The following is a 12983-nucleotide window of genomic DNA, read 5'->3' as shown; positions in this document are numbered from 1 at the left end:
TAAATTTCCAGTTCTTTGCAACCATAAAAAGTTGCTATAAATGTTTCTCCCTTTTTGGTATCTCTTTGGGATAAAGATCTAGTAGTAGTATTGCTGAATCAAAGGGTATTCACAGTTTTATGGCCCTTTGGGCATAGTTTCAAATTGTTCTCCAGAATGGTTGGATCAGCTTTCAACTGCAATACTACTTTAGTGTCCCAATTTTCCCACAACCCTTCCAACATGCACCATTTTCCTTTTCTGAGGCAGTCTGATAGGTACAAGGTGGCACTTCAGAGTTATTTTAATTTGCTTTTCTCTAATCAATAGTGATACAGAGCATTTTTTTCATGACTATAGATACTTTGATTTCTTCCATGAAAACTTCCTGTTAATATCCTTCAACCATTCATCAATTAGGGAATTACTTTATTCTTATAAATTTGAATCACTTCTCTCTCTCTCTCCATATATATATATATATATATATATATATATATCTGCATATATCAGAGAAACTTGCTGTAAAAATTATTTTCCAACTTTCTGATTTCCTTCTTATTTTGGCTACAACTGGTTTTGCTTGTGCAAAACCTTTTTAATTTAATGTAATCAAAATTATCCATTTTATATCTTACAATGTCCTCTATCTCTTGTTTGGTCATAGATTTTTCCCTTTTCCAAAGATCTGACAGTTAAACAATTCCTGCTCTCCTAATTTGTTTCCGGTATCATCCTTTATGTCTAAATCATGTATCTATTCTGACCTTATCTGGGTATATGGTGTAAGTTCTAAGTCTATACCTAGTTTTTGCTATACTGGGGTTTGTTTGGTTTTTTTTAAGTTTTTCCAACAGTTTTTGAAAAACAAGAAGTTCCTGTCCCAAAAGCTTGGGTCTTTGGGTTTCTCAAACATTAGATTACTATGGTTATTTTAATGTTGTACATTGTGTACCTAATCTATCACACTGATCCACCACTCTATTTCTTTGCCAATACCAGATTGTTTTGATGTTTAACACTTTATATAATACAGTTTGAGATCTGGTACAACTAGGCTACCTTCCTTCACATTTTCTTTTCATTAATTTCCTTGATATTCTTAATCTCTTGTTCTTCTAGATGAATTTTATTATTTTTTTCTAGCTCTATAATTTTTTGGCAGTTTGATTGGCATGGAACTTAATAGATATTAACTTAGGTAAATTTGTCATTCTTATTATATTGACTAAGCCTACCCAACTGATATTTTTTCCAGTTGTTTAAATCTGCCTTTATTTGTATAAAAAGTATTTTGTAATTGAGTTCATATAGTTCCTGGGTTTGTCTCAGCAGGCAGACTCTCCAGTATTTTATGTTGTCTATAGTTAAAAAAAAATAAACAGTTGGTTAATTTTACCTTAAACAAAGAAAACAAAGTTCAATTTCTTTTTCTAAGATGGGGTTAAGTAGTCTATTACTTCTGTTCACCTAGGCAATTTATATTTTGTAAATATTCATTCATTTCACTTAGATTATCAGATTTATTGGCATATAATTGAGCAAAATAGTTACTTTTTTGCTTTACTTTCTTCTTCATTGGTGTTGAATTACCTATTCATTTTTGAGACTGGTAATTTGGTTTTCTTTTTTTAAAATAAAATTAACCAACTGTTTTTTTTTCCATAAAACCAGCATTTAGTTTTATTAATGTTTGTGGTTTTTCTGTTTTTATTTTGCTTTCAACTTTATTAATCACTCCTTTCATTTTCAGGATTTCCAATTTGTAGTTTAATTTGAGATTTTTCATTTGTTCTTTTTCTAGTTTTTTTTAATTGCATGCCCAATCCAATGATCTGCTCTTTCTCTACTGTATTGATGTAAGCATTTAGATACATAAATTTCTCCTTAAGTACTGCTTTGGCTGCATCCCATAAATTCTGCTATATTTGTCTCATTGTTATCATTCTCTTTAATTAAACTATTGATCGTTTCTATAATTTGTTCTTTGACCCACCCATTCTTTAGGATTAGATTATTTAGTTTCCAATTCTTTTTTTTTTTTTTTTGCTTTTTGGAGATTAAGTGACTTGCCCAAGGTCACACGGCTAGTTTTTGTGTCAATTGTCTGAGGCCACATTTGAACTCAGGTCCTCCTGACTTCAGGGCCTGTGCTCTATTCACTGCACCACCTAGCCACTCCCTCCAATTCATTTTTAATCCATCTTTCCATGGCCCTTTGTTGAATGCAATTTTTATTGTATTATGATCTGAAAAGGATTCATTTAATATTTCTGCTTTTGGTTGTGAGGTTTTTATGTCCTAATACATGGTCAATTTTTGTGTAAGTGGCATGTACTGCTGAGAAAAAGGTATATTCCTTTTCTGTATCCCTTCAATTTTCTCCAAAGTTCTACCATATCTAACTTCTCTAAAATTCTATTCACTTTCTTAACTTCTTTCCTGTTTATTTTTTTGGCTAGATTATGTAGTTCTGAGAATGAAAAGTTTAGGCTCACCACTAGTATAGTTTTACTATCTATTTCCTCCTGTAAATCATTTAACTTCTTTGAAAATTTGGATGCTAAAGCATTTGATGTATATGTTTAGTACTGATACTACCTCATTGTCTATGATACCTTTTAGCAAGATGCTGTTTCCTTCTTTATCTCTTTTAATTAGTTGCTTTTGCTTTTTCTGAGATCATGTTTGCTACCTCTGCTTTTTTTACTTCAGCTAAAGCATAACAGATTCTGCTCCAGTCTCTTAAGTTTATGTTATGCATGTCTTTCTGTTTCATATGTGTTTCTTGTACACAACATATTGGAGGATTCTGGGTTTTGATCCACTGTTATCCATTTCCATTTTATGAGTTTATCCCATTTACATTGTTATGATTACTATGATTACTATTTTCCTTTATCCTATTTTCCCCTTGTTTCTTTCTCTCCCTCTATGCTGTTCCCCTCACCAGTGTTTTGATTCTGACCACCAACTCCCCCAATTCATTTTCCCTTCTCTCTGTACCCCACTTTCTCTTATTTTCCTCCATTCCTACCCTCCTGTAGGGAAAGGTATGACTGAATGTATATGTTATTCCCTCTTTGAGTCAATTCCATTGGGAATAAGTTTCAGGTGTTGTCCACTACGCCCTCTCCATCTTTCCCTACACTGCAATAGACCTTTTGTGCCTCTTCGTAGGAGAAATTTAACCCCATCCTACTTGGTTTGCCCAAATGTTACCTATACTAGACTATGCTCCCCTTTTATGTGAGACACACTTTTCCTGATAACCTTCTAAGTTATCTTGGACTGGGAAATTGTCTCACTGCATCCTTTTGTTGATTGTGTCACTCCAGAATTTTTGGGGCATTATTTTAAAATTGTTTAGAGATGAATTTTAGAGAGTTCTGGTGAGTTCCTGCCTTGTTCCCCACAGCGGTTTTTTTTAAAGACTTAAAAAACATTTTTATAAATGAGAGTGCATGGGGGAAAAAAATTGTAAAAGAAATTAGAACTGGGGTGGCTAGGTGACACAGTGAATAGAGCACCAACCCTGGAGTCAAGAGGACCCAAGTTCAAATCCATCCTCACACACTTAAATGTACTAGCTGTGTGACCTTGGGCAAGTCACTTAACCCCAATTGCCCTGCCCTCCCCCCTCCAAAGAGTAAAAAAAAAAAGAAAAGAAATTAGAACTATGGAAGAAAGAATTGGAAAGGGAATCAACAGCTTGGAATAAGAGGTACAAACCTTGCCCAAAAAACAAACTCCCTGAAAATTAGAATGGACCAAATTGAAGCCACTATATCCATGAGACAACAAGAAATATTAAAACAAATTCAAAAGACAAAAAAAAATGTAGAAGAAAATGTAAGACATTTCATAGTAAAGACAAGTAACTGACAAAACAGATCAAGGAGAAAAAGAAATTAAGAATCACTTAACCCGGGGTGGCTAGGTGGCGCAGTGAGTAAGAGCATTGGCCCTGGAGTCAGGAGGACCCGGGATTGGTTCTGGCCTCAGATACTTAACACCCACACACACACACACACACACACACAAAAACTGGCCAAGTAACTTTGGGCAAGTTACTTAACCTCAATTGCTTTAAAAAAAAAAAAAGAATCACCTGACCATCTGAATGACCAAAAAAAAAGATCCTAGATGTAATATTTCAAGAAATTTTAAAAGAAAACTGCACAGATCTTTTAGAACCAAAAGGCAAAGGAGAAAAAGAAAGAATCCATCAGTCACCTCCTAAAAGAAACCTCCAAATCAAAATTCCCAGAAACATGATGGTCAGAATTCAGTTTCCAGGTCAAAGAAAACTACAAGAAGCAAGAACGAAAGAATTCAAGTACCAAGGAACCACAATCAGGATCATACGCACTTTTTGCTAGCCGCCTCTATAAAAGATACACTGGAGAACGAAATGGCAAACCACTTCACTGTCTTTGCCAAGAAAACCCCATGGACAGTATTGGTGTGCTATGGCCCACGGGGTCATGGAGAGTTGGACATGACTGAATGGCTGAATAACAACTGCATAGGAGAGGGGATCTTGGAATACAACATTCCAGAAGGCAAAGGATAAAACTTATAGCCCAGAATAACCCAGAAAACTGAGTATAATGCTACGGGGGGGGGAAACTGGACTATAAATAAAATAGAAGATTTCCAAGTATTCTTGATGAAAAGACCAGACCTGCGAAGAAACTTTGAAGTACAAACATAGGAATCAAGAGAAATGTAAAAAAGTAAAAATAAACAAACAATGGATGATTAGGGACTAAACAAGGGTAAAGTGCTTACATTCAAATATGAGGAGCTGATACATGCATCCCCTCTGAACTCTGTGATCATCAAGGGTCAAAGAGGTAGTCTAATATGTCTTGATGTTCTTTAGAGAATTAAGAAAAAGCAGCAGAATATACTGGGGGTTCCCCAGGAATGTTAGGAAAATTATCATACATAATCAGGGTATACAAGTAAACATCTATATAAACAAAGAGGAGGGGATAGGGGGAGCACCTAACACTTGAATCTCACTATCATCTGAACTAGTCAATGTAGGGAGGGATATACCACACACACAGCTGGTAGACAAATACATTTTACTCAACAGGGTAATGGAAGGGAAAGGAGTAGGGAGGGCAGGAAAATAGAAAGAGAGTAGATTTAAGGAGAGATTAATCCTAAGCAAAACAAACAAAGGATATACAAAAATATTTATAACTCTTTGTGAGGTGACAAAGAATGGAAATCTGAGAGGATGCTCATAAATTGGAAAACAGATGAACAAGTCATAGTACATAAATCTGATAGAATACTATTGTGCATTAAGAAATGAGAAAGCACTGGTTTCAGAGAAACCAATGAGGATTTGTATGAACTGATGCATCATAAAGTGAACAAAATAAGGAGAACAATTAATACAATGACAATAATTTGAAAAAACAAACAACTTTAAAAGCACTGATCAGCATACTAACCAACCATGATTCTAAAGGACTAAAGATGAAACATACTGCCCACCTTCTAAGAGAGAAATAAAGGATTAAAGAACACATAAGAAGACTTTTTTTAGTCATGGCTAGTGTGGAAATTTTTTTTGCCTGACTATACATGTTTGTAACATTGGTTTTGTTTTTCTTTTGTTCTCAAACTGGAGAAGGGAAGGTAGGATGGGGAAGTAAAGGTGAATTTTTGCAAACTGAAAAAAATAAAATTTTAAAAAATTACATCACTTACAAGAGAAATGCCAACTTATCATGCAACTACTTCTCCCTCCAAAAAATTATCAAGAGCTATTATGTGATATATCTTCATAAAGGTGACTGTGCTCCTGAGAAATATATTATTATATCAGAATACTTTTCAATACATGTCATGGTCCTGAGGGAAATTTGGGAATAGACATAGTCAAATAATAAAGTAGAGAAAAGTATCTGTATCCATAGAGTGCCAACATGAAATCACAGATTTCAAAGTACTAAAATTAGAATAATAAATACCCTATATCTGTATAGTACGCTACAATTTACAAAGTACTTTCAAATATAATACATTATTTGATCTAACTCCCGTTCTCCTGACTCTTGACAGAACTGTATCGAAATGCTAAGAGTTAGTAATCTAATCTTTCCTTTCTTTACAATATCCCAACAAGGAAAATTCCTGGATTCTTGCCCTGATTATGGTTAAGAATTGTAATAACTATACTGGTTTCTTTAAAAATTAAAATTTCTATATCTAATAAAGTCTAGTATTTTAATAATTAAGAGGGTTAATGGCAAAAACAGACTGAGGTTGCTTACCTTCATTCTTTCCAAGGGCTGTGTTTGAAAAGAAGCTTTATGAATGAGGTATATATGTTCCATGTATTCGGTAATTCTCTGGAGGAAACTCAATGGCTCATTGAAGACAATAGGCATCGTGATTTTCGACAATTCCTAGATTAAGAAAATAATAAATTACCACCTTTCTAGTGCTGGTGCCTCAAAAAAAAAAAAGTCTTTCACTTAATTCTGCCATCCCTTCAAGTTATAATTTGTATTACTCTTCCATTTCACTGCTAAACTCCAAAAAATTAAATTCTTTGTTTTTATTAAAACATGCTAGGGACTGTGCTAGGATCTGGATATACAAAAAAAATTTTTTTTAAACCAAGTCATTGTCCTCAAGAAACTTACATTCTCCTGGACAGTAATAATAAACAGATAAACATAGACAAAATAAATACAAAGTAATTTAAGAGGAAAATTCTAACAATTGAGAGGGAAGGAACAGAGAAAGGTCTCAATTAGATGACACTTATGCTGAGCCTCAAACAAAACTAAAGGCTCTAAGAAGTAGAGGCAAGGGTGAAGAGTAGCCTGGGCAAAGAGATAGGAGACAGAATGTCATGTATAGGAAACAGCATATGGGCCATTTGCCTACAATATAGAGTGCATGAGGTAAAGTTATACTTAATCAATCTGAAAAAAATGTTGTAGCCAGATTATGAAAGGCTTAAAATGACAAGCAGAGGCATTTGCATTTTATGTTAGAGACGAGAAAACAACTGCAGCTTCTTGCGTTAGGGAGTGACATGATAGTTAGAGGACAGATTAGATAGGAAAAAGGTTGCATGTAGGGAGACCAATTAGAATATTAATGCAATAACCCAGGCTACATAATGAAGGCTTGAACTTTAAAAAGTTGTCTACACTTGTCTCTATTTCAGATCCCACTCATTTTTCAATCCCTTGGCAATCTGACTTTTGAACCTATTACTCAACTGAAGCTGCTGTCTCTAAGACTTCTAATGATTAAAAAAAAGTTTCTATTGATATTTTTCCTATTTTTTACATCACCAAAATTTCCCAGGGAATCTTTCCCCCTTCTGGTCTCCCTTCCGGAGAGCCACTCTATATAATAAATAGCATTTTTAAAGAAAAAGAAAAGAAAAAGAGGGGAAAAAAATCAGCATAACTGATTGATACTCTAAAAGGTCTGAATATATGTGTGTGCCACAACTATAGACCTCCCAACTTCGCAAAAGGGATGGAGTGAAGGTGTCTTGTCAAATCACTTTTTTCAAGCCATGATTGTTCTATGTAATTCTGCAATTAAATTAATTTTGGCTTTGGGGTATATACGGTTGTTCTTTCCATGTACATTGTTGTAGTTCCAGTGTATATTGTTTACTTGGTTCTGCTTACTTCATTTTTCATCAGTTCATGTAGATCTTTTCATACTTTTCTGTACTCATCATTATCATACTCATTTTTTACAGTGAATTGTAATATTACATTATATTCATGTACCAAATTTGATTAGCCATTCCCCAATCAAAAGATATCTATTCTGTTTCTAATCCTTTACCATCACAAAGTGCTACTATAAATATTTTGGTGTATGTGAGGCCTTTCTTTATCAATGGCCTCTCTGGAGTATAAACCTAGCAAAGGGATCTTTGGGTCAAAGGTTATGGATATTTTAGTCACTTTATTTGCATAATTCTCAACTGCTTTCCAAAACACGTGTACTAATTCACAGCTTGACACACTAGTGTGCTCATCTTCTAACAACCTTCAACTCTTACTATTACTATCTTTTGTTATCTTTACCAATGAAACCTCAGGGTGGTTTTGATTTGTATTCTTTCATGTAGCTGTCAATAGTTTGTGTTTTTTTTTTAAGAACTGTTTATATCCTTTGACCATTTCTATCATGGAGTGTCTTTTTTGAAAAATATATGCATACACAAATATATGTGTGTGTGTGTTTTTATCTGTTAACTATTTGTATATCTTAGATATCAAGCCCTTATCAAAGAAATTTGACACAAAGATGCTCTCCCATTCAACTGCTTCCCTTAAGTGCATAAATTTTGCCAATACAGAAGCTTTTCATTTTCATGTTATCAAGTTATCTATTTAATTTTTAATTGGCCTTTATCCATTATTTGGTTAAGAATATATCTACACATAGGTGTAAAAGGTAGGTGATCCACTTATCTTCTAATTTTTTTAACAAAATAATTTTTTTTTTTTGCTTTTTGGAGGGTCATTTGGGGTTAAGTGACTTGCCCAAAGTCACACAGCAAGTTGTTAAGTGTATGAGGCCGGATTTGAACTCAGGTCCTCCTGACTCCAGGGCCTGTGCTCTATTCACTGTGCCACCTAGCTGCTCCAACAATATAATCTTTATGTTATGCACCCATTTAGAATGTACTGTGGAATGTAGCATAAGGTGTTGCTCTAAGTCTAATCTCTGTCAGACTTCTTTTTCCAGTTTTCTGAGCAGTTTTTATCAAATAAAGAGCTTATTTCTAAGTAATTTATGTTTTCTGGTTTACTGAATACTAGCCAATGATCTCTAAATTGTTAAATACAATAGTTTTTGCTCACTCCTCTTCCTTTGTGACTTCTCTGCAGTATTTGATACTGATGATCATATCATTTCCCCAGAAATTCTCTCCACCTTGGATTTTCATGACACTGCTTTCTCCTGGTTCTCTTCTAACTTGCTTGACCACTACTTTGCTGGATCATCATTCACATCCCATCCCCTCTGTGTATGTATACCTAAGGACTATCTTTGGTCTTCTTTTGTCTATAGATTATCTCATCAGTTTCCATGGATTCAATTATCACAGCTATGCAGATGATGAATCTACACATCAAATCGTCATCTCTCTCTTAAGTTCCAGTCTAACCCCTACAGCCTTCTGCTGGACATCTCCACTTGTATGTTCCATAAGCATCTCAAATGCAACATGTCTAAAACAAAACACATTATCTCTCAAAACTCACCCCATCTTCCTAATTCTCCTTTTTCCATCTAGAGTACTATCATCCTTACCAATCAGGCAGAGTGATAAACTACAGAATTAACTCTTCACTCTCTCTCACTCCTCTCATCCAATAAGTTCCCAGCTTCTGTCAATTCTACCTCCATAATCTCTCTGATCCAACTCTTTTTTCAGTTTGTATAGCCAAAACTCTAACTCAAGCCTTCATTAATGTGTCAAGCACTGTGCTAAATTTTTGTAACATTAAGGTAAAAATAGTCCCTGTCCTCAAGGAACTCTCACATCCTAATAGGTGACACAACATGTAAATGACTAGATGTGTAAAATATATAGAGAGTAGATTTCAGAGAAGAAAGGCACTAACAGATGGGAGGACCAGGAAAGGCCTGGATTTGAGCTGAGTCTTGAAGGAGGCCAAGGAAATTAAGAAGCAGAAGTGAGGAAGGAAAGTATTTCAAGCATAGAAAGAAGTTAGTGCAAAGGAGATATATTATTATGTGCAAGGAAAAGGAAAATATACCAATGTAACAGGATCCTAGAGTTGAGGAGAATGAAGTGCAAGAACAATGGAAAGCTAGGAAGTGGCCAAGTTGTGAAAAACTTTAAATGCCAAACAAAGCAATTTACGTTTGATGCTAGAATAAAAGCCCTTGGAGTTTACAGAGTAGGGGATTGACATGGGAAGACCTATGCTTTAGGAAAATCACTTCGGAAGCTAAATAGAAGCTGGATTGGAATTTGGAAAGACTTAAGGCAGGAAACCAATTAGAAGGTTAATGCAATAGTCCAGGAGAAAGGTGATAAGAGTCAATTTTGTTGAGTGCAAAGATGTTGCGAACATAGAAAAAACAAATTTGGCAAAAGGCTGGATGGATACATGGGCATTTAAAGCCTTTCACAATCTGTTTCCAACCTATTGTTCCAGACTGATTTCACATAACTAGCTGTCATACACTTTTTGTTCTGGCCAACTATATCTCTGAGCCTTTTCCAAGGCAACTGTTGCCTATAACTAGGATGCTCTCCTTCTCTGAATCTCTAGCTCCCTTCAAGACTCAGCTTTAAGTACTCCTTTCTAAAGGAAATTTTTACTGATCATTTTCAGTTATTACTCTTCTCTTGCCTGTCTCCCCACCCCTACCCCATTCAGAACTTTTAACTTTTGCCCTTTTAGAATCTTTTTACCTCATTTGCATATATACGTTTGTATCACACATATACAACATATTTATGTGTATACATATATGCCTATTGTGTGTATGCATATATGCAAGTATGTGTATAAACATACAGGCTGTCCAAAAAGTCTTAGTACGGTTTTAAGTTTTAAAAGCTTAAAACTGTACTAAGGCTTCTGGGACAATAGATAGAAAGATAGAAAGATAGATAGATAGATGGATGGATGGATGGATGGATGGATGGATGGATGGATGGATGGATGGATGGATATGTGTGTATATATACTTTTTTCTGTCAAGTTACGATAAAACTGTTAAATTCATAAGAGTTGGAAATGAAAAGGTTTTTAACGTTCATGTTTCAAAATAAGGCGATTCAAACTTACCAAGCCAATGCATTTTTTTAATATACTCCACACACTGAAATCACTTCTAGTAAACATTGGGGCAGGCAATGATGTCCTTCAAAGAAAACAAGGTTGCAGCAATATTAATAATAAGCATTTACTAATAAAATAGATTTACTGATGGCTATTTTTTATAACATGACAATTTTTCTTTAGATTTAATATTTAATTTTGTAATTGTCTAATCATTTAATTTTGAGAAAGTTTCAACTTCTGATTAATTGCTCAAAGGGAAAAGATTTCTGTATGTTATTATATTAATTTTATGTTATGAAATATTTATTATTACTTTAGAGTAATGCGACAATTTGAATTAGCCAGGAATGAGATTAGTGAAACAAAAGAAGACAACAAATATATACACTCAACAGAAAAACAAAGAAGCACATGTTGATGTGATTAGGTTTTTGGAATCACCTATAACTGGATTTTCCTTTCTGAGATGTCTTTAGGCTGAAAGCAGCTTGAGCACTCAATTTATTTAAATTCTGTATTTAAAATGAACTTAAAGAATCTACCCTGAGAAACCATATTGGCAGTACACAACACACTACAAGAACTGTCGATGAATTTAATTCAACAGACAGTAATTAAGCACCTACTACACTAACGGGCACTGTACTGAAAGTGGTGTTAAAGTCGCAAAGATAAAAAGGGACCTAGTCCATGACATCAAAGGATTGATAACTACTAAGTGAAATATGACACATACACAAATAAGTATAATCCAAGGTAAAACAGAAGAGGGATAAAGAAGAGATCTACACAAAGCATTCTAGGAAAAATAAGGGAGTAAAACTGTCAATTTAGTAAGGGCCATCAAGGAATGCCTCAAGGAAGAACTCAAGGAGGCAGCACTTGCACTAAGCCTCAAAGAGAAAAAAAAAAGTTAGAACTAGAAAGGGACCACAGATGCTTACTCTAATCTTCTTGTTTTACAAATGAGGAAACTGAGGCCCAGAGAGGTTAAGTAACTTCCCTAAAGTCATGCTAGTAGTAAGTGGGAAACCCAGGATTTCAACAGGTGGAATTAAGTAGCCAGAGTATTTCAAGCTGGATCCTCCACCAGGTCACACAAATAAGTGTCCTACAGGGTCCTGAACCAGGTCTCTCCACCCTCTACCTTCCCTATTAGTGTAGAGGGCTCTATCATCTTCTCAGTCCCTCTGGCTCACAACGTGGGAGTCATCCAAAGCTGTTGCCAAGGAAGTCAATTTCAACTTTTCAATGGGGGAAGGACTCTGTTGCTTTGCCCATACTCAGAACTGGGTTGCATTCCTGGGGGACAGTCACAGGGCAAGGAGGAGCAGCAGCACACCAGAAGTTGCAGGCTGTAGTGCAGTGGAGACCCTTGTCACAGTTGCAAGGCAGAAAAAGAGTGTTTGTGGTCACTCACAAACCAGAGCACAGGCCAAGAGAAGAGTTAAACACCTTTACTTAGATCATACCATCTTGGAAGAACTAAAAACTTAGAGGTCCCTTGAAGTATCTCTGAAAATAGCTGCACAAAAGTCCTGAAATATGGGACAGTGCTGAAAGCAGAGACCCACTTAAACAGTGAGGAAAAAAGTTAAGATACATGGGGGGCAGCTAGGTGGCGCAGTGAATAGAGCACTGGCCCTGGAGTCAGGAGGACCTGAGTTCAAATCTGGCCTTAGACACTTAACACAAAATCTAGCCGTGTGACCTTGGGCAAGTCACTTAACCCCAATTGCCCTCCAAAAAGCAAAAAAAGTTAAGATATAGACTGGAAAAATGAGCAAACAACAGAAAAAAATATTCTGACCATAGGCAGTTACTATGGTGACAAGAAAGAACAAAACACATACTCAGAAGAAGATAACAAAGTCAAAGCTTCTACATTCAAAGCCTCCAAAAAAGTATGAATTGGTCTCAGGCCACAGAAGGGCTCAAAAAGGATTTTGAAAATCAAGTAAGAGAGGCAGAGGAAAAATTGGGAAAAGAAATAACTGTGATGCAAGAAAATCATGAAAAAAAAAGTCAACAGCTTGATAAAGGAGACAAAAAATACTGAAGAAAATAACACCTTTAAGAAACAGACTAGGTTAAATAGCAAAAGAAATACAAAAAAAAAACAGTGAGGAAAAAAATGTCTTGAAAAGCAGAATTGGCCGAATG

At 35.2% G+C, this 12983-nt stretch overlaps 1 protein-coding gene across 6 annotated transcripts in view; it reads right to left on the bottom strand.

The window, feature by feature from the left end:
- The window catches only part of OSBPL2 (oxysterol binding protein like 2), a 122052-nt gene that overhangs the window by 40472 nt on the left and 68597 nt on the right, over positions 1-12983 (bottom strand). For all 6 annotated transcript variants that reach the window (XM_069072538.1, XM_069072539.1, XM_069072535.1 and 3 more), the window contains 2 exons: positions 10824-10899; positions 6279-6413 (listed from right to left, as the gene is read on the bottom strand). In XM_069072538.1, coding sequence (XP_068928639.1) covers positions 6279-6413; positions 10824-10899 — 211 coding nt within the window. The remainder of the gene's footprint in view (positions 1-6278; positions 6414-10823; positions 10900-12983) is intronic.

The sequence above is a fragment of the Petaurus breviceps genome, unplaced genomic scaffold (genome assembly GCF_028583685.1).
Source record: "Petaurus breviceps papuanus isolate PSGF00001 unplaced genomic scaffold, PetGlider_PUasm1.0 90847, whole genome shotgun sequence".
Taxonomy (NCBI): domain Eukaryota; kingdom Metazoa; phylum Chordata; class Mammalia; order Diprotodontia; family Petauridae; genus Petaurus; species Petaurus breviceps.
The sequence above is the reverse complement of the archived record's forward strand: the minus strand, read 5'-3'. Positions and strand labels throughout refer to the sequence as shown.